Raw genomic sequence first — 20,000 nt, forward strand, 5'->3', positions numbered from 1 at the left:
AGGGCCAGGGTGTCAAATTCAAGACTAACATTGTGGGTATACCAGCAGGAGCAATCCCCATGCTCCAAATGTTTGGAGATTCAAACAATCTACAGCAGGCACCTCTCTTAAAGTCTTGGAGAAATGACACCAGATAAGACTTTTCAGGATTCTCACAATCTGGTTGCAAAGAGGAAAATCCTACAATAATGTCCTCTCTTAAGGTAATCTGTCCAGTATTGAGGCAGTAATCAGAGAAAACCCAGCTCAGCTGTGTGGGGCACACCGTTCATAATGTCTCACACCAGATTCCTGAAGGAACGGATCAAGTTGGAATGTGGTTCTAAATATAGACTTCCGGGAAGATGGAAGTAACACTTTCAGGACGTCCTTGAAGGATACCTGATCAAACATCCCTGTCATCTCATGGAAGGGTCTGGCTTGAGTTTAACTAAAGTGGAGAAGGTCAATTCTGGAAGAATCCAAAAATATCAAGAGACTGCATTGGGAAAGCGCAGAAATGGAGACGTTGAGGGGGGTCAGAGCGGAGGTGGGCAAAGAACAACACATTTAGGCAGCCCTTCCATGTCCATCAAGCAGCACCGCCCCATGTGGGGTAGGCTGAGCAGATCAAGCACTGGACTAAGCAACCAGTTCTGACCCCATCAACCAGGGGATAGCAGCTAGCCATTCCCACTCTCATAGGGTCTGAGAAAGAATCTTGGGTTAAGAGCACTTGCCTAGTCTACATCTGTAGTCCATTTAGAACCAAAGTCATATAAGGTGACCGAAACAGGCAAAGACCTTTACATTACCAGTGAATGCAAACTAACTGCTTCATTGAAGGATATTCCAGCTGAAGGTTGAGAAGGATCAGATTATAGTTCACCATCTGACTGAAACCCATCATGGTCTGGCAAAGATAAGGTACACTCTTTAGTCCTTTAATATAGGGTAGATGAATTGGTTGAGATGGACACATGGGGAGGAGGAGGGATGGGAGAAGGAGCAGTTTAGGTGAAGTGAGATGAATAAGCCACTAGTTGCAGTCAGGTCTTGAGAGACAGATGCCTTGTCTCTGTACAGCTATTTCCCACTCTGGTGCTCCTTTTTAAGGGATGAGGAAACATAGACTACCGTAGGATGTAGGGTGAGTAGCAGTTGCCTGGAAAACAATCTTACTCTTCCAGGATCCGCAGTCAGCAATATCACATCAATTGGACATTAGGTGAATGAAACTCTTTGTGATTTGTGTAGATGCCAGATAATGCGGTTTCCTCAGGGTCAAACTCCACTATGAATGTGATATGGGCAGAGCAATTCCCTATGTGATAGCCATGTAAACATGCACCGTGGAGACTAGATTCTTGTGAGACAGATATCTGGAAGTTTATTAACAACTCCAGGTATGTACACTGATATCGTCCCAAGTTACATACAGTCTAGGTTTTATGGTTACTTATGTTGCTATTACACAAAATTAATAACTGCTGATCAGCTGACTGTTTCTTAACTGACTAATTGTGTGACTGACTGTGTGACTGTGTGACTGACTGACTGACTATGTGACTGACATTGTGGCTGTGTGACTGACTGTGTGATTGACTGACTGTGTGACTGTTTAATTGTCTCTGTCTGTCTGACTGAAATCAACATTAAGGCAGTGACCATCCTAAGTGCAGGTAACTCCTGCAGGATTACATCACCGAGTTCTGATGTGACCGTCCTGTAGAAACAGAACCTCCTTCTCATAGAGAGTTCAGGCGGGCCTTTGTAGATCACCAGCAGAGTACAGCCAGCAGTGACCGCTCTGCTGTTACCCCAGGCTCTGTTACATGGAGCTGCTGACCCTCACCCTCTGCATCACGTGTGAGGGTAAATACCAAACCCCATCCTTCAGTCGAACAAGCAGGGCTGTCTGCTGAAAGGACTGTTCAAACACGCAAGAAGAAACAGAGTTAATGATATAAACGAGGTTTTGAGGCTTCTGTCTTCTTGACATGGTTTGCTGATTCTGTTCTTTGCCTGTTTTAATGGAGCACCGTTATTCTCTGTTCAGTACGCACAGGGCCCCTTGCTGAACGGACTGTATTGGACCAAGTGGTACAATGGAGATTCATTTTCGCATGGCCCTCATTCGTTTATTTACTATGAGAACATTCTCCTGGGGGTCCCCCGTATCCGGCAGATTAAAGTGACGAATAATTCCTGCGTGGTTCACAAAGACTTTCGAAAAGACATCGACGGGTGCTATGATGTCTACACGGCCGACACTGAAAGGAAATCCTCCATCAGGAACGAAACTGCGTGAGTGTGATCTGTTTTCTTTCCGATGGTACACTGCAGGTCATGCTGCCTTCTCCCCTCCCTGACTTTAAGTGTTCAAGGTGTGTAACTGTGTTTTGCTCATTTCTGACAGTTCGGGTCTTACAGTGTGTTTGACTGGAGCTCTGAATCAGAACGAGAAACCTTATGTTTCTTCAACCAAAGTATACCACATCACATTACAGAAAGGATTGCTTTGATTTTTAGCCTTGATCTGTAACTGTTTTATTTTTCTCTCTCTCCTTAAACCCTGGGCCACTAAGATTAATTGGAAAGCCTATGTTATTGTTGCCCGTCAGCCCGGTTCAGTATGCTTTAAGGTTAGACTCTTCATCCTCTCCAGTTTCATCGTTTGACACATCTGCCATGTCTAAAGGAGTGTTTCCATTTTAAGGCATGGCCCACAAATAAACAACCTGTTCTTCCCTCATTGTGGTCAGAATAAGGGAGTAGGCTCCTAGCGTTGGTGTGGAGCCTCAGTGTTTGAGTGATAGACCTCTGCTGCCTCCTGTCTGCAACAAGAACTGTGCCTCAGAAAATCATTATCAATGAAATAAAAGCCCAGGATAAATAAAGAAAAGCCAATCCTGCCACTAGAGACCGACTCTTGTTAATCTATGAACGTTGCACGACTGAGCTGCTAAACGGCGGGTTAAAGCTATGTATCTTGATACCTGCATTGATCCATCAACTACCTAAAGCAGCTGAGAGAACTGGATTGTGTTTGTTTGGTCAAGGTTGAATTTTTGATTTAATTAAAATAAGTGAATTGTATTACTGTCAGCAGAAAGCTTTTCATTTAACCAAATTATTCAGGAATTACAGGATTGTCAGTCAGCTTGCCTTGTGGTTGAGTTAGATTTCGTCCATTGTTAAGAATTGAATTCACATCCACCAGGTTAAGATTTGAACCTGGGCCCTTGATTCCTGTCTCCCTGGATTACTGGTCCAGCCATCACACCGCCATGCCATTCCTTCCCCTAGTGGCTGTGGGCAGGGTGAATAGAGAGAACCCATTATCCTTGGTTTTGGGGTCAGTCACCAGAGGGCATGGTTTTAGGGTAATGAGCGGGACATTCAGAGGGGATCTGGGAAAAAAGACACCTTTTTAACTCATTGGGTGGTGGGAATCTGGAATGCACTGCCTGGGAATGTAGAGGAGCCTGGAAACCTCACAACCTTTCAAAAATATTTGGATGGGCACTTCAAATATCGTAACATTCAAGGATATGATAAAAGTGCAGCTATTGGGGATTAGCGAACTTTTGGTGGTAAATCTGTTGATGCAGACTCAGAAGGGCCTTTTCTGCACTGTATGAATCTATGAATCTATGAAGAGTTTTGTGCTTTGAGTGAAAACTTTTCCAGTTCTAGGATCTTGTGCATTCTTGTGTTCCTTCATCCAACCTGAGGCTGGACCCTCAACTCTGGAATTCCTGCAGGATCTTATCAAACTCTCCCTCCCCTCTTTTACCAAGATCAGGAAAACCTGCTTCTGACCAACCTTTTGGAGTCACCTGTCCAAAAGCCTCCTGCTTTCCTTCAAGGTCAATCTTTATGTAGATCCAATTCCTGGGAAACATCTAGAGATGTATTAGTCCTTTGTTTATTAAAGAAGGTGTGCAAACACGAGTTGTTGCTGTTGAAGGGTCTAGGCCCGAAACGTCAGCTTTCCTGCTCCTGAGGTGCTGCTCAGCCTGCTGTGTTCATCCAGCTCCACACCTTGTTATCTCGGATTCTCCAGCATCTGCAGTTCCCATTATCTCTGTTGCTGTTCACTGTTTCTGTTTAAATCCATATTCTTGTTCTCATCTATAATTTCTTCTTGGGTTTCCTTCCACACGATCTGTACCATGTAGTCCAGCTGTACGGGCCGTGCTCAGTTTGGGGTAGTGCTAAATCAGGCCTGTGATCCACTGCTGGTGTTTCCAGCTGGCTCATTGGGAGTGAGGGAACAAAGTTAGATTGGCACTTGATAGATGTGAGTGACTGGTGTGAGTGATGGCTATGAATGACCGAGGTGAGTGGCCGAGCAGAGTGACCGGTGTGAGTGATGGCTGTGAGTAACCGGTATGAGTGATGGCTGTGAGTGACCGGGGTGAGTGGCCGAGCAGAGTGACCAGTGTGAGTGATGGCTGTGAGTGACCGGTTGGAGTGACCGGTGTGAGTGATGGCTGTGAGTAACCGGTCGGAGTGACCAGTGTGAGTGATGGCTGTGAGTAACCGGGCAGAGTGACCAGTGCGAGTGATGACTGTGAGTGACCGGGCGGAGTGACCAGTGTGAGTGATGGCTGTGAGTGACCGGGCAGAGTGACCAGTGTGAGTGATGGCTGTGAGTGACCGGGGTGAGTGGCTGAGCAGAGTGACCGTTGTGAGTGATGGCTGTGAGTAACCAGGGTGAGTGACCGAGCAGAGTGACCAGTGTGAGTGATGGCTGTGAGTGACCGGGCGGAGTGACCAGTGTGAGTGATGGCTGTGAGTGACCGGGGTGAGAGGCCGAGCAAGGTGACCGATGTGAGTGATGGCTGTGAGTGACCGGGCGGAGTGACCAGTGTGAGTGATGGCTGTGAGTGACCGGGCGGAGTGACCGGGCAGACTGATCTGTGTGAGTGATGGCTGTGAGTGACCTGGAAGAGTTACCAGTGTGAGTGACAAGGGTGAGGGACAGGGATGAATGACCAGTGCGAGTGACCTGGGTATGAGTGACCTGGGTATGAGTGACTGGCGTGAGTGACTGGCGTGAGTGACTGGAGTGAGTGACCGGGCTGAGTGATGGGTGTGAGTGATGGGTGTGAGTGACGGGGTGAGTGATGGGTGTGAGTGATCAGGTGTGAGTGATGGGTGTGAGAGACTGGGCTGTGAGTGACGGGTGTGAGTGACCAGCGTGAGTGAGTGCAGTGTGAATGACCGGGGTGTGAGTGATGGGTGTGAATGACCAGCGTGAGTGAGTGCAGTGTGAATTACCGGGGTGTGAGTGATGGGTGTGAGTGACTGCGGTGTGAGTGACTGCGGTGTGAGTGATTGGGGCGTGAGTGATGGGTGTGAATGACCGGGATGAGTGACCAGGCTGTGAGTGACGGGTGTGAGTGACCAGCGTGAGAGACTGGGGTGTGAGTGACCGGGGTGTGGGTATTGGGTGTAAGTAATGGGTGTGAGTGACTGGGGTGTGAGTGATGGGTGTGAGTGACCGGGGTGTGAGTGCTGGGTGTGAGTGACGGGTGTGAATGAGGGGGTGAGTGACCAGTGTGAGTGACCAGCGTGAGAGACTGGGGTGTGAGTGACTGGGGTGTGAGTGACTGGGGTGCGACTGATGGGTGTGAGAGACCAGGGTGTGAGTGATGGGTGCGACTAAGGGTGTGAGTGATGGGTGTGAGTGACGGGTGTGAGTGATGGGTGTGAGTGACGGGGTGAGTGATGGGTGTGAGTGATCAGGTGTGAGTGATGGGTGTGAGTTACCGGGGTGTGAGTGATGGGTGTGAGTGCTTGGGGTGTGAGTGATGGGTGTGAGTGATTGGGGCATGAGTGATGGGTGTGAATGACCGGGATGAGTGACCGGCCTGTGAGTGACGGGTGTGAGTGACCAGCGTGAGAGACTGGGGTGTGAGTGATGGGTGTGAGTGACTGGGATGTGAGTGATGGGTGTGAGTGCCGGGTGTGAGTGACCGGAGTGTGAGTGACGGGTGGGAGTGACCAGAGTGAGTGACCGGGGTGTGAGTGACTGGGGTGTGAGTGACTGGAGTGCGACTGATGGGTGTGAGAGACCAGGGTGTGAGTGATGGGTGCAACTAAGGGTGTGAGTGATGGGTGTGAGTGACGGGTGTGAGTGATGGGTGTGAGTGACGGGATGAGTGATGGGTGTGAGTGATCAGGTGTGAGTGATGGGTGTGAGAGACTGGGGGGTGAGTGACCGGGCTGTGAGTGACGGGTGTGAGTGACCAGCGTGAGTGAGTGCAGTGTGAATGACCAGGGTGTGAGTGACGGGTGTGAGTGACTGTGGTGTGAGTGACTGCGGTGTGAGTGACTGCGGTGTGAATGACGGGTGTGAATGACGGGTGTGAATGAGGGGTGTGAATGAGGGGTGTGAGTAATGTGTGTGAGTGACCGGGGCATGAGTGATGGGTGTGAATGACCGGGATGAGTGACCGGGCTGTGAGTGACGGGTGTGAGTGACCAGCGTGAGAGACTGGGGTGTGAGTGACCGGGGTGTGGGTAATGGGTGTAAGTGATGGGTGTGAGTGTCTGGGGTGTGAGTGATGGGTGTGAGTGACCGGGGTGTGAGTGATGGGTGTGAGTGATGGGTGTGAATGAGGGGGTGAGTGACGGGTGTGAGTGACCGGGGTGTGAGTGATGGGTGCGAGTGACCGGAGTGTGAGTGATGGGTGTGAGTGACGGGTGTGAATGAGGGGGTGAGTGACGGGTGTGAGTGACCGGTGTGTGATTGATGGGTGTGAGTGCTTGGGGTGTGAGTGATGGGTGTGAGTGATTGGGGCGTGAGTGATGGGTGTGAATGACCGGGATGAGTGACCGGCCTGTGAGCGACGGGTGTGAGTGACCAGCGTGAGAGACTGGGGTGTGAGTGACCGGGGTGTGAGTGATGGGTGTGAGTGACTGGGATGTGAGTGATGGGTGTGAGTGACGGGTGTGAGTGACCGGGGTGTGAGTGACGGGTGGGAGTGACCAGAGTGAGTGACCGGGGTGTGAGTGACTGGGGTGTGAGTGCCCGGGGTGTGAATGATGGGTGCGAGTGACCGGGATGTGAGTGATGGGTGTGAGTGACCGTGGCGAGTGATGCGGGTGAGCGACAGGTGTGAGTGAAGGGTGTGAGCAATGGGTGTGAGTGATGGGTGTGAGTGAATTGGGTGTGAGTGATGGCTGTGAGTCACCAGGTGGAGTGACCAGTGTGAGTGATGGCTGTGAGTGACCGGGCGGAGTGACCGGGCAGACTGACCTGTGTGAGCGATGGCTGTGAGTGACCAGGGTGAGTGGCCGAGCAGAGTGACCAAGGTGAGTGATGGCTGTGAGTGACTGGGGTGAATGACCGAGCAGAGTGACCAGTGTGAGTGATGGCTGTGAGTGACCAGGCGGAGTGACCGGGCAGACTGATCTCTGTGAGTGATGGCTGTGAGTGACCAGGAAGAGTGACCAGCGTGAGTGATAAGGGTGAGGGACAGGGATGAATGACCAGAGCGAGTGACCTGGGTATGAGTGACTGGAGTGAGTGACCGGGCTGAGTGATGGGTGTGAGTGATGGGTGTGAAGATGGGTGTGAGTGACATGTGTGAGTGAATGGGGTGTGAGTGATGGGTGAGAGTGACCGGAGTGTGAGTGACCGGGGTGTAAGTGATGGGCGTGAGTGACCGGGGTGTGAGTGATGGGTATGAGTGATGGGTGTGAGTGATTGAGGTGTGAGTGATGGGCGTGAGTGACGGGTGGGAGTGACCAGAGTCAGTGACTGGCGAGTGAGTGACCGGGGTGTGAGTGACCGGGGTGTGAGTGACCCGGGTGTGAGTGACTGGGGTGTCAGTAACTGGGGTGTGAGTGATTGGGGTGTGAGTGATTGGGGTGTGAGTGACGGGTGTGAGTGATTGGGGTGTGAGTGATGGGTGTGAGTGATTGGGGTGTGAGTGACGAATTTGCGTGACAAGAGAAATCAGAGTTGAGAAGTTTATTTCTGTGAGCATTGATGTTGTGCGGGAGATTTTGTCACAGGGAGCAGTTGTAACGTCATATTTTGAGATCAAAAGTTGGATAAATGTTTGAAGCAGAGGAAACACAGGGCTGTGTGTTTGTATGTGTGTGCATGTATGCGTGTGTATCTGTGTGTATGTGCATGTGCGTGTGTTTCTGTAGTGTATGTATGACAGTACGTGTCTGTGGGAGCATGTGTCTGGGAATATGGTGGGGCTTGTGGACGTATTTGGGGCTGTAGAGGAGATAGGCAATATGATAAATTTGGAATTGTTCTGAGAAAGATAATGCACAGCCACAATGTGCCAAGTTCTGCCAAGCTCTCTGATCTGATTCCACCTTGATCGCACTGTTTAGAATGCCCCCCACCCCCAGCCTCTTCCCATTTCAGCCTTCTGTACTGCGAAAGGGCTTTTTGAAAGTGGACCTATTAAAGCAGTCTTTGCCCCATTTCCAAGAACTCTCCCACTCATGCCTATTTACTGTAGCCCAGTGAAGCATTTGACAGGGATTTCTGTGTTAAAGATGCTGAACACATTCAGGTCTGTTATCATTAACCGTACAGGTGGACATATTACTCTGAGTCGGACCTTGGAGGCTCCACACACTGGGGTAAGCTAACTGTCTATGGCGGTGGTGGCTACTATCAAGACCTCAAGACAACCCTGGCTGAAAGTGCTGCAATTCTACAAAACCTTAAGGATAGTCTCTGGCTGGACAGAGGAACTCGTGCAGTCTTCATTGATTTCTCTGTGTACAATGCAAACATTAATCTCTTCTGTGTTATAAGGTACGCCTCGTCACAGCCACCTTGTGTCCTCGTCACTGTGTCCATTTCTTTATTACCAGCACTCTCTTGGTTATTAATATTGATTGCAATTAGCTGAAGCCCCTACCCTGATCCTTGCAGAATTCAATTAGCCTGGCAATATTAAAATACCCAGTCTCCTCTTTGCTTCCTGACACACAAACAATCTTCCTTCCATTATGGGATCCTCCTCAGATGGTCAGTGTGGACTCAATAGGCCGAATGACCTGCTTCCACACTGTAGGGATTCTCCCTCACTCTGAGACGTAGTGGATTTCATCAGAAAGTACAAATGCCGAGGGAATTTTCCCCTGAGTAGAGTCTGGGAAAAAGGGCCACAGTCTGAGGATGATCAGCCAGACATTTAGGACTGACATGATGAGGCTTGGCCCAATTTAGTAAATACATATTCAGTTATTGACAATTATTAAGAATGAGATTAATACTTTTTGTCTACTAGAGGAATCAAGGGATATGGGACTAAGGTGAAGAAATTAAGCCCCTGTGACAGTGCTATTGAGTGACACACAGCCTTAAAGAGCTCGGTGGTTTTCTATCACACACTAATGTGGAAACTTTAATTAATTTGTGGTTTTTGCAAACCAATCATTGGTTAGTATTTATAACCCCACATCCAGGAGCTTTTATCTTGTGAATGAACCTTTTGTGTGAAGTCTCACTGAATGCATTTTACAAATTCAAGAAGACCACATATGTTGGCTCCCCTATATCTAGTATCTACATTCCAGAAAACATTCGAATAAATTTGGCACAAAGGGTTTCCGTTACACATACCAAAAAGCACAGAAAATCATTCAGTCTGATAGGAAGAATAGAACAGCCAGGTATTGTTATAGAACTGAGACACTGGTCAGCGTTGATGCTCGGGGGTTTTTACAGGCTTGTATATGAATCACATAAGGTTCAAGTACAGATACAGCAAGCTATTAAGATGTTAAATAGTGCGTTAAGCTTGATTACAGTAACTAAGTACGTTGCTGCAGTTGTACAGGACTGCGGAGAGATCACATCTAGAGGATTGTGTACTATATCAGTCTTCTTGCCCAAGGAAGGATGTATTGCCTTAGAGATAACACACTGAAGGTTCACAAGATTAATCCCTGGCATTAGGAGGTGGTTCTATGAGGAATGACTAAATAGATTTTCGGTGTGGAATTTGCATATTCTCCCCGTGCCTGTGTGGGTTTCCTCCGGGTGCTCCAGTTTCCTCCCACAGTCCAAAGATGTGCAGGTTAGGTGGATTGGCTGTGCTAAAGTCTTATCAGCTGAGTCACACACACAAAACCTGCCTGCTTTAACCCACGATAATAAAATGTGAGGCTGGATGAACACAGCAGGCCAAGCAGCATCTCAGGAGCACAAAAGCTGACGTTTCGGGCCTAGACCCTTCATCAGAGAGGGGGATGGGGGGAGGGAACTGGAATAAATAGGGAGAGAGGGGGAGGCGGACCGAAGATGGAGAGTAAAGAAGATAGGTGGAGAGGGTGTAGGTGGGGAGGCCCCACCTACACCCTCTCCACCTATCTTCTTTACTCTCCATCTTCGGTCCGCCTCCCCCTCTCTCCCTATTTATTCCAGTTCCCTCCCCCCATCCCCCTCTCTGATGAAGGGTCTAGGCCCGAAACGTCAGCTTTTGTGCTCCTGAGATGCTGCTTGGCCTGCTGTGTTCATCCAGCCTCACATTTTATTATCTTGGAATCTCCAGCATCTGCAGTTCCCATTATCTCTGCTTTAACCCACTACTTGCCCTCCCTGCTGAAATCTGATCTCTCAGCTCTTTCTGCATTTTTCTCAATTGTCTTCCTTTTCCCTATCACCCTAAGGTCACATTGTGGTTTGCCAGAAATCTGATGTCACATTCAGGATTCATAAACCTTCTGGGGAAGGGTCACTGGACCCGAAATGTTAACTCTGTTTTCTCCTCCACAGATGCTACCAGACCTGCTGAGCTTTTCCAGCAACTTTGTTTTTGTTCATAAACCTACTGTTCTGGTATCCCTTTCAATTAGGGGCTGCCTCACAAATTATACGATTTGAAAAATCTTAGGATAAGCATCTGGATAATGATGGGATAGTGTATGGGGAGGGGCTTAGATTAGTTCACAGGTCGGCGCAACATCGAGGGCCGAAGGGCCTGTTCTGCGCTGTATTGTTCTCTGTTCTAAATCAAAGTTAGTGCAGCGAACGTCACACACTTTTCCCTCCCTCACTCTGAGAAATAATGGATTTCATCAGAAAGTGCAAACTCGGAGGAAATATTTCCCCCAGTGGAGAGTCTGGAAAATAGGGCATGACATGAGGAGGCTTGGCCCCATTTCGTAAACACATAGATGCTTAGTTATTAAGTATTATTAAGATTGAGATTAATATTTTTGACTACTAGAGGAATCATGGGATATGGGACTAAGGTGAAGAAATTAAGCCCCTGTGACATTGTTATTGAGTGACACACAGCCTTAAAGAGCTCGGTGGCTTTCTCTCGCACTCTAATGTGGAAACTTTAATTAATTTGTAGTTTTACAAGCCAATCATTGGTTTCATTCCCTGAACAGATTGCATCTGGATTCAAGAGGAAAGGTTATAGCTCTGAAACATTAACTCTGTCCTTGTCTGCACACAAATGCTCCCTGAACCAAATATTCCCGGCATTTTCTGTTTTTGTTTCAGGTTTTCTCGCCTCTGCAGTATTTTGCATGTGTGCCAGAACCACTAACACTTTGTGAAAACATGGGAATGATTGAATAGCGGGAACACACAATTTCATAGTTTTAAATATTTGATGATAGACTCAGTGCAGAGATGACAGTTCAGCCACCTGTGATATATCCTCACAGCTGTGGTGGGCCATTGTCCGTACTCAGTTAGAATTCCTTTCTTTTCAAGGCTTGTTGTAGAATTCCCGGCGACGGGTGGTGCGATCCCCTCATCACAGTTCCGCACTGTGAAACTCATCCGTTATGTCAACAACTGGGATTATTTTATCATTGGCTGTGAAGTCATCTTCTGCGTCTTTATCCTTTACTACATTGTGGAGGAGATATTGGAAATCAGAATTCACAAACTGCAATACATCAAATGCATCTGGAATTGCTTGGACCTGGTGGTAATCTTGGTAAGTGTTTGATCTTTCATCTCATCTCCAACGATAGACTTCTCACTGCCCAATGCATTTACCTCTTCTCTTTGGGAAACATTGTGGCCTGATTGTCACCCCATAAGTTGCTTGATGTGGGTTGTGTTTGAATTTGGAAAATGGCAGAGCAGACTGGAAGGGCCGAATGGCCTACCATGGCTCATGTTTCTATGTTGTTTCCCCATGTGAGAGAAGCTATGACCAAAGGGATAACCTCAGAATAAGGGGTCACACATTTAAGACAGATGATGAGGCATTTCTTTTTTCAGAGAGTAGCGAAGCTGTGGAATTGCTAACTGTAGATGGCTGCTGAAACCGGGTTATTAAGTACAGTTAGGATTGAGGTAGATTTTTAAATCAGGAAGCGCATTGAGGGTTATGGTGAAAATGTAAGAAAGTAGAGTTGAGGATAATTGAATGGTGGAATGGGTTTAAAGGGCTGAATGGCCTGTTCTGCCCCTCTTTCTTCTCCCTGTGGAACAAAGGTAATTGTAATAGGATGAAAAAGTGATAATATTTGACAGCAATTTGGCCAGAATCTTTAAAAAATAAAAAAAACTTATTTTCTATTCAAGTTCAGTTTGTATACATTTTTGATTGCAGAGAACAAAAGACCAACCTGTGGTTTCTGTGTTGCAGCTCTCTCTGCTTTCGATAGGTTTCCACATTTTCCGTACGATTAAGGTGAACATCCTGATGGGAGCATTGCTGACAGATCCAGAATCCTACGCTGACTTTGAGTTCTTGGCTTTTTGGCAGACCCAGTATAATAACATGAATGCTGTCAACTTGTTTTTTGCTTGGATTAAGGTAAATAATTGTCTATTCATAAATAATAAAATATTAATAAGAAATAGCACCATTATTTTTTCTACAAATGACTTTATGTTCAATGGATTTCTTCTGAAGTCTAATCAATTCACACATTGTCGTCACTTTACCTTGTGGTTTCACTGCTGAAATGTGAATTGTACCTTTTATTAAAAATCAAAGCCAGAAGTCACACAATGCCAGGTTATAGTCCAACAGGTTTATTTGAAATCACAAGCTTTTGCAGTTAGGTTCTGCAGGACCTTAGCTTTCGGAAAACAAAATATTAAAACCCTGTGAGTTGATATGTTTCATAATGGTAAATTCATCCATTGCTAAATGAAGTAATGTCTAAATTAAAATACATTTTAAAAAATACATAAAAGAAAAATATAGCTTTTCACTCACAGTTCTGTCTGTTTAGACTTTCATCACATCGTTCTGTCCGTACAAACTGGGTGCACCTTTTACAGCCAATAAGAATCAGAAATTTTGGAAAGAGACCCTTTGGCCCATCGTGTCCATGCTGGGACACCATTCCTCAGCATCCCCAGACTTTCCATTATTGGGTACGTGTCCTGGTGTTACACAGCTGTTATGCTCCATGGCTTTCTCTCTCTCCTCACTGAAAGAGCTTCTGCTTTTCACTGCCACCTCTCACTCGTATCAGAACTGCAGCATCACAGAAGTTACTTTAATCCTGGTGTGGGTGAATCCATATTGTATCAGGAAGGTAAAACCACATGGCACCGGTTCGAGGGTTGGTGCAGGGCAGTCACTTTAGGGTCAGAATCTCTTTGCATTTAGTGTAGGGGAGGCGGGGGACAAGTGGGGAATTGGGTAAAGGATGAATCTTATGACATGCAGTGACATTACAGGCCCCATTCACTTAGCAATGTTAAAGTGATGTTCAAAGAGACAATGCCTTATTTATTTCAGGAAATGTGGGCATCACTGGCCAGGCCAGCATTTATTGCCCATTCCTAATTGCCCAGAGGGCAGCTAAGCATCACACACTGGAGTCACATATAGGCCAGACCAGGTAAGAACAGCAGTTTCGTTCCCTCAAGAGCATTTAGTGACATTTCACAATAATTGCATCATGGATTTTTATTAATCATAATTCTACCATCTGCCATGGCTCGATTTGAACCCAGGTGCAAAACAGTACCTGGGTCTCTGGATTAATAACACCACCAGGCCATTGTCTCTCCTGGACTACATGAGGAATAACTCTCTATAGGCTAATTCTTCAACTTACTAACAGAGAGCAAGTCCCCACAGGCTGGAAATGAGATTCCTGGTGGAGAGCGAAGTATTGGAACATTGGAGTACTCACAGCTCTTCTTCAAATTGAAACTTGCTTCACTTTCACATAGCATTTTAAATTACACCGTGATTTAGCATTTAGCATCTTGACTGAGAGACAGTGCCTTCAACAGAGCAACATGTCAGCCTGGGCTATCTGCTCAGATCCTGGAGTGGAACAGGAACACATACCTGGCTGATTTTCACACATCGTAATACCAAATCTTTATAAAGAAGCTGTTTGTTCGCTTACACTGGTGACTCAGATGGCTAGTTAAGGGATTCAGGCCACTCTAGGCTTGGGAACTCAAATGGATGACAGGTACTGTAAAACTGGGCTGTCTCGGAGACTTGGAGTGCCTACTTTATCTGGTTTTCCCATCAGGCCCTCAGAGTAATCGGCTGAAATTTCCCAAATCCTGACAGAGCATCTGTTTTGGGGAGTTTCCCTGAGGGATTCCTTCTGCATGAACTCCAGTGGGTTACCTTTGCTGCTGCCCTCATTCAGTAATCACACAGAAATAACTGCATTGAGGCTGGTATCCCAGCATTAAGTCACCCTTTATTTACTTGTGCACAGTACATTCAGAGACTGCTCGGAGTCAGAGCTTGAATAGAGGAGGTTCTAAATCCCCTATTTATATATTTTTTCTTTTTTTTTGGTGTTTCTTTTTCCAACCCCTGCACTACTACCATCCAGCATTCATGTTTACCTCACCCCTGTTGTGCACGTGCAGATGTGAGACACACAGAAAAAGCACTTTATTAACTTTATTAACATACCACCACCAGGCAAATCACCCATGTGGCCGAAGCATCAGTATTGTGCAAAGCCCCTAAAGGGGTGAAGCTTATGTGAAAGAAAAAGTGCGGAGGAGGGTAGGGATCAAATCACAATAGAGTTTGTGGGGGAAAACAAGGCACTCCACACCCCCCACCCCCTCGGTGCCCACCTGCCCTGAAAGGCATCAAGAACGCCATGCCCACTGAGACACCTGGGTGCAGATGTAGCCACGGGAGAGGGGCAGGCAGTCAGCCATAGTGACCGCCTTCACAGCCCGATCCCCTGTTTCTGATTGGCTCAGGTTAACAACCCCAATCAAGGAGCTCATAGTCAACAAGATCCACCTGGTGAGAGAGAGACAATGGGAACTGCAGATGCTGGAGAATCCGAGATAACAAGGTGTAGAGCTGGATGAACACAGCAGGCCAAGCAGCATCTCAGGAGCACAAAAGCTGACGTTTTGATGAAGTGCCTAGGCCTGAAACGTCAGCTTTTGTGCTCCTGAGATGCTGCTTGGCCTGCTGTGTTCGTCCAGCTCCACACTTTGTTATCTAAGATCCGCCTGGTTCCATTCACTACATCCCTCCCCCTAACAAGTTCAAAGATATATGCCTGGTCTTCCTCTTGTAGCTTTTCCCGCACTGTTTTCATCCCAGGTCTGGCTCCTCTGACACAGCTGCTGTGTACCAGTCTGTAGACTTGGAACATTTTGGAGAATTTCCTCCTTTCTTCTGGCAGTGACAGTATCAAGGCTGCATCCATCTCAGACTTCGAAGTTTCCTCCACACCAGACAGAGGGGGATAACCTACAGTTTCTGACAGGCCTTCTGGCTGTTGTAAAGGGCCAGTAATGTTTTGCTCCTGCTCCGTTTGCGAGGTAACAGCTTTCAGGTGATCCATGTTTTTGTTCAGGATTGTATCACTTCCCTGAACTTTGTAAGTGATGGGACCTGTTCTCACATCAACCTCACCTCGTACCCATACAGGGCCATTTCCATGGTTCTGACACCGCACATCACCTCCTGAGTTAAATTGTTTCTTTCACTTAGAGGAAGCATGTAGCTGGCATTGACATTCCTGCTGTCATTTCACCAGCCCCCCCACCCTTCCCCAAACACCTCCAGGGCTTAGATTATCAGGTTTAATCTGGTGCAGTGTTTCCCGCCATCATCAGCTTCGGTGGAGCTATCCCTGTTGTTACATGCGGTGTGGGTCCTATAATGGTAAAGGAACCAGGAGAGTCTGGTATTAAGTGATGCTGTAGGCTGTTTCTTTGGTGCCAGCCTTCAACATGTGGACCCCTTCTTTCCACTAAACCATTGGATGATGGATGGTATGCAGCTGTCCTTATGTGCCATTTGACTATAGGGAATATTCAGATTCCCTGCTGGTAAATGATATCCCATTGTCCGTGACCAATACTTCCAGGAGCCCATGTTTCACAGCTTCTCAAGTGTCATCGCAGAGTTTGCTGAACAAACTTTATGCACATCCAACCATTTTAAATGGGCATCCACAATGACCAGGAACATTGACCCCATGAAAGGGCCAGCCTAGTTGACGTGTAGAGCTGCTGATGGGGAGAAGACTCTGCACCAGGATAAACTTGATATTTCCAGACCTAGTAATGCCAGCCACATGTCTCCGCTCAGTGAGGGAGACAATGAAATTGTTCCAATCCACATGTAGGGGGTACTTTCCAGGGTGTGCGCTCTCCTGGGTACTGGCCTGCAAGTACTCTTACTCAAGCCAGGCCTTGTAAGACTATCTACTGTCTTGAGTCCGCATACCAGCAGCAACTCCAATGGCTTCCCAGCTCAGATCCTGAAGAACTTTATAACGACTTGGACAAGGCTTGGCTTTGTGGTGGGGTCCTGCTGGGGGTGGACCATGGGTCCCTCTGCTTGGAACATGCCCTGCATGAGGCTCTGGAAACAGATGGTGTTCCCCAACCTCAGTCAGACAGGTGAGGCTCTCTGTTTCCATCAGGAATCCCCATAGCTCTCATGTTCCACTTGCTGCATTTTCTAATAACAGGGCCAGTTGAAGTGCCAGTTTGAAGTCCAGTTGGGCTTCTGCTGGGAGTTGCTTCTGCATGGTTACGTCGTTAATCCCATATACCAAACAGTCTCTCGGCATCTCATTCAGGGTTAACCCAAAATGATATACTTCTACCAGTCATCTCAACCTTGTCAAAAATCCTGATGCACATTCCCCTGGTTCTCTAACAGCGGAATAAAACCGATGGCTTCTCACAGTTAGAGAAAGTTTGGTGTCATAATATTCCAAAACCAATTCTGCCAAGCCTTGGAAGGCTTCAGCATCTGGCACCTCTGGAACAGTTATAAATGAAAGCCCCTTATAACCAAAAAAGCTGCAGGTCCACAAGCAGTTAGAAGGATTGCTCGTTGCTTTTCATTTGCCCCAATGTTATTTGCCCAGAAAACATATCACATTCTTTCCACATACTGGGCCCAGCAGGATCAAGTGAGATGAATACAAGGCATGATGCCAGAAATGCTTATCCCAACTCAAAGATGACTGTTGCAAGCAAATGTTCTTCAGGCACATACTGTTTTCTCCCAACACCACTGAGCTAACTGCACAAAGGCTGGTATCCCATCTCCAAGTCACCCTTTATTTACTTGTGCACAGTACACTGGCTGTGACTATCCAGCTTGGAGTCATTTCCCTCTAAACTGAGAGGGTTCTAAATCCTCTTTTAATATTGGTCAGCCAACACTTCCTGACTGGCTCATGTTAACAGCCCCAATCAATGACTTCGCAGTCAATGAGGTCCACCTGGCTCCAATCACTGTACATTGCCCTTTTACAGAGCAGCTCCTCTGCTGTTGACTGTTCCACAATGCCAGAAGTGCTCACTGGTGACTTTTCAAAGCCCCACTGGGCACCTGCTCAAAAGCTGCCAGCCAGGACTAATGAGATAACAAAGTGTGGGGCTGGATGAACACAGCAGGCCAAGCAGCATCTTAGGAGCACAAAAGCTGACGTTTTGGGCCTCGACCCTTCATCAGAAAAAGATGATCTAGGCCCGAAACGTCAGCTTTTGTGCTCCTAAGTTGCTGCTTGGCCTGCTGTGTTCATCTAGCCCCACACTTTGTTATCTTAGCCAGGGTTAACCCTTCACAGTACATGTAGCAGGAGGGAAACAAAACAAAAAAGAAAATCTTCTGGTGGTAAGGGTGGCACATCATCATAAATAGAGCCCAGCATTAGTGAATATATTGGTACTGTAAGCCAACACTTGCCCGATAGTCTGTAACAGGTGGCTGTAGTTACCATCCTTAGCACCACTGGTCTTCCCACAACACCCAGTGTATAAAACATCTCACCATTTAACTGGGGAGCATCACCTGTGAAGCCTTCACATAGTTGTTAATGTGTTGCTAACGTGTCCAACAACAGGAAAAGTGAAGGGAGAACATTTTTTTAGAAATTGAATTTCCTCCTGGGAATGAACAGGAGCTGCTTTCCAACCACAAATTGACTCAATAATGATCAGAGATAATGGGAACTGCAGATGCTGGAGAATCCAAGATAACAAAGTGTGGGGCTGGATGAACACAGCAGGCCAAGCAGCATCTTAGGAGCATAAAAGCTGATGTTTCGGGCCTAAATCGTCTTTTTCTGATGAAGGGCCTAGGCCCAAAATGTCAGCTTTTGTGCTCCTGAGATGCTGCTTGGCCTGCTGTGTTCATCCAGCCCCGCACCTTGTTATTGTTGACACAATAATGATGATCTGAAAGAGAAACAGACCGAGAAGTGTTGGAGAAACTCGGGTTTTGAAGAAGAGTCGTGGGACTGAAAATGTTAACTGTTTTTCTCTCCACAGATGCTGCCAGACCTGCTGAGTTTCTCCAGCATGCTCTGTTTTTATTTCACTTTTATTGGAATTGGGTGTTCATTAGATCCGGTCTTACTTGTTCTACCAGGCACTGCAGTACTCTCTCCTGCTGGAGGTGGTGTTGCTCCTATAATGTACTCCTACTCAAACCTTCTTCCTCAGAAGATTGTTGACACCTTCCCAGTTCTTCAGCATCTATCCCATGCTCTCTCTGCCCGCTCCCCTTGTGTAGAGTACAGTACATTAGAATTATACAGCACACCCCATCTGAAATATACCACAAGGCTCCCCCTTCCAACCCCACCCCCACCCCAGACTGGTCAAAACATCAGAACCTCCTTTTCAGGTCTAGCACCTGCTCCACCATGCCCCTGGTGGAAGAATCAACAACATTGCCCGTAGGCTAGGTATCACTCAGTGCGTTGTGGAACAGAGACATCAGCCGCTGGTTACAGAGGGTAGCCCTTGCCTCCTACTAACTATCCTTGTAAGATGAAACAGAGCAGTAACATGAGTGTTTGTCAGGATTTAGGCTTTGTTACTGTTCCCAGGAGACCTGACACAGACTGTAGAGACGTGGTACCAGTGATTACAGATGACCTGCACAGTGACAGAATAGAGGCCATTTCTGATATATGACCCTCTCAGTGAGATGTCGCGCAGTCTATTGTACTCTGCACCTGGGTGATGCCAGCTGTGCAGGCAAAGCCTTCTGCCCAGGCTACAGGGAAATACGATGAAGCGGATGCGAACTGGCACATCAGAAACAGTCCTAATATATTTGTGTGTTGAGGATTGAGAGATCCCACACATGTACCTAGTGAATCTTTAGAAGGAAGCAGCCATATAAAAAAAAAATTAACGCAGTTGTCACTTTCAATAGAAAGACCACCCACACCATTCATAGACTCAGTCCTAGGTCCCACTCCAGGAACCAGCATTACCCTGTGACATGGTCCAGGGTTGGGGGGGGAGCAGTTTCTCAACCTGCAATGACTCACTCGGCTGGAGGAAATGGCATCGAGGACGGTCGACTCTGGTCCTCCTGTAGCTGCTCCGCCTCGTGATAGAGCCTCCTGCTTCCATCTCTTACTGAGGAGGTTGCTGGTTCTGGGCTCGCTGGTGTATCTGGTCATCCTCACGTTGTCTGAGCCTTTGCAGTATTGCAGCCACAGTGACAGTGACCCCTGCTATGGGCTGGATCCATTGGTCACTATCGCAGTGTAACTAGAGAATGTTAGAACTAGGGCAGGTCCTTCACCATGTGAGCAGTCAGCAT

The 20,000-nt window shown here is 47.3% G+C and overlaps 1 protein-coding gene across 1 annotated transcript in view; it reads left to right on the plus strand.

Annotated features, from left to right (window-relative positions):
• Positions 1–20,000, plus strand: part of pkd2l1 (polycystic kidney disease 2-like 1) — an 87,862-nt gene that overhangs the window by 39,564 nt on the left and 28,298 nt on the right. Inside the window, exons 4-7 of the mRNA XM_048551546.2 lie at positions 2,039–2,286; positions 8,558–8,782; positions 11,705–11,933; positions 12,594–12,764. Of these exons, the coding sequence (XP_048407503.1) occupies positions 2,039–2,286; positions 8,558–8,782; positions 11,705–11,933; positions 12,594–12,764 (873 nt within the window). The remainder of the gene's footprint in view (positions 1–2,038; positions 2,287–8,557; positions 8,783–11,704; positions 11,934–12,593; positions 12,765–20,000) is intronic.

This window comes from Stegostoma tigrinum, chromosome 20 (assembly GCF_030684315.1).
Source record: "Stegostoma tigrinum isolate sSteTig4 chromosome 20, sSteTig4.hap1, whole genome shotgun sequence".
Lineage (NCBI taxonomy): Eukaryota > Metazoa > Chordata > Chondrichthyes > Orectolobiformes > Stegostomatidae > Stegostoma > Stegostoma tigrinum.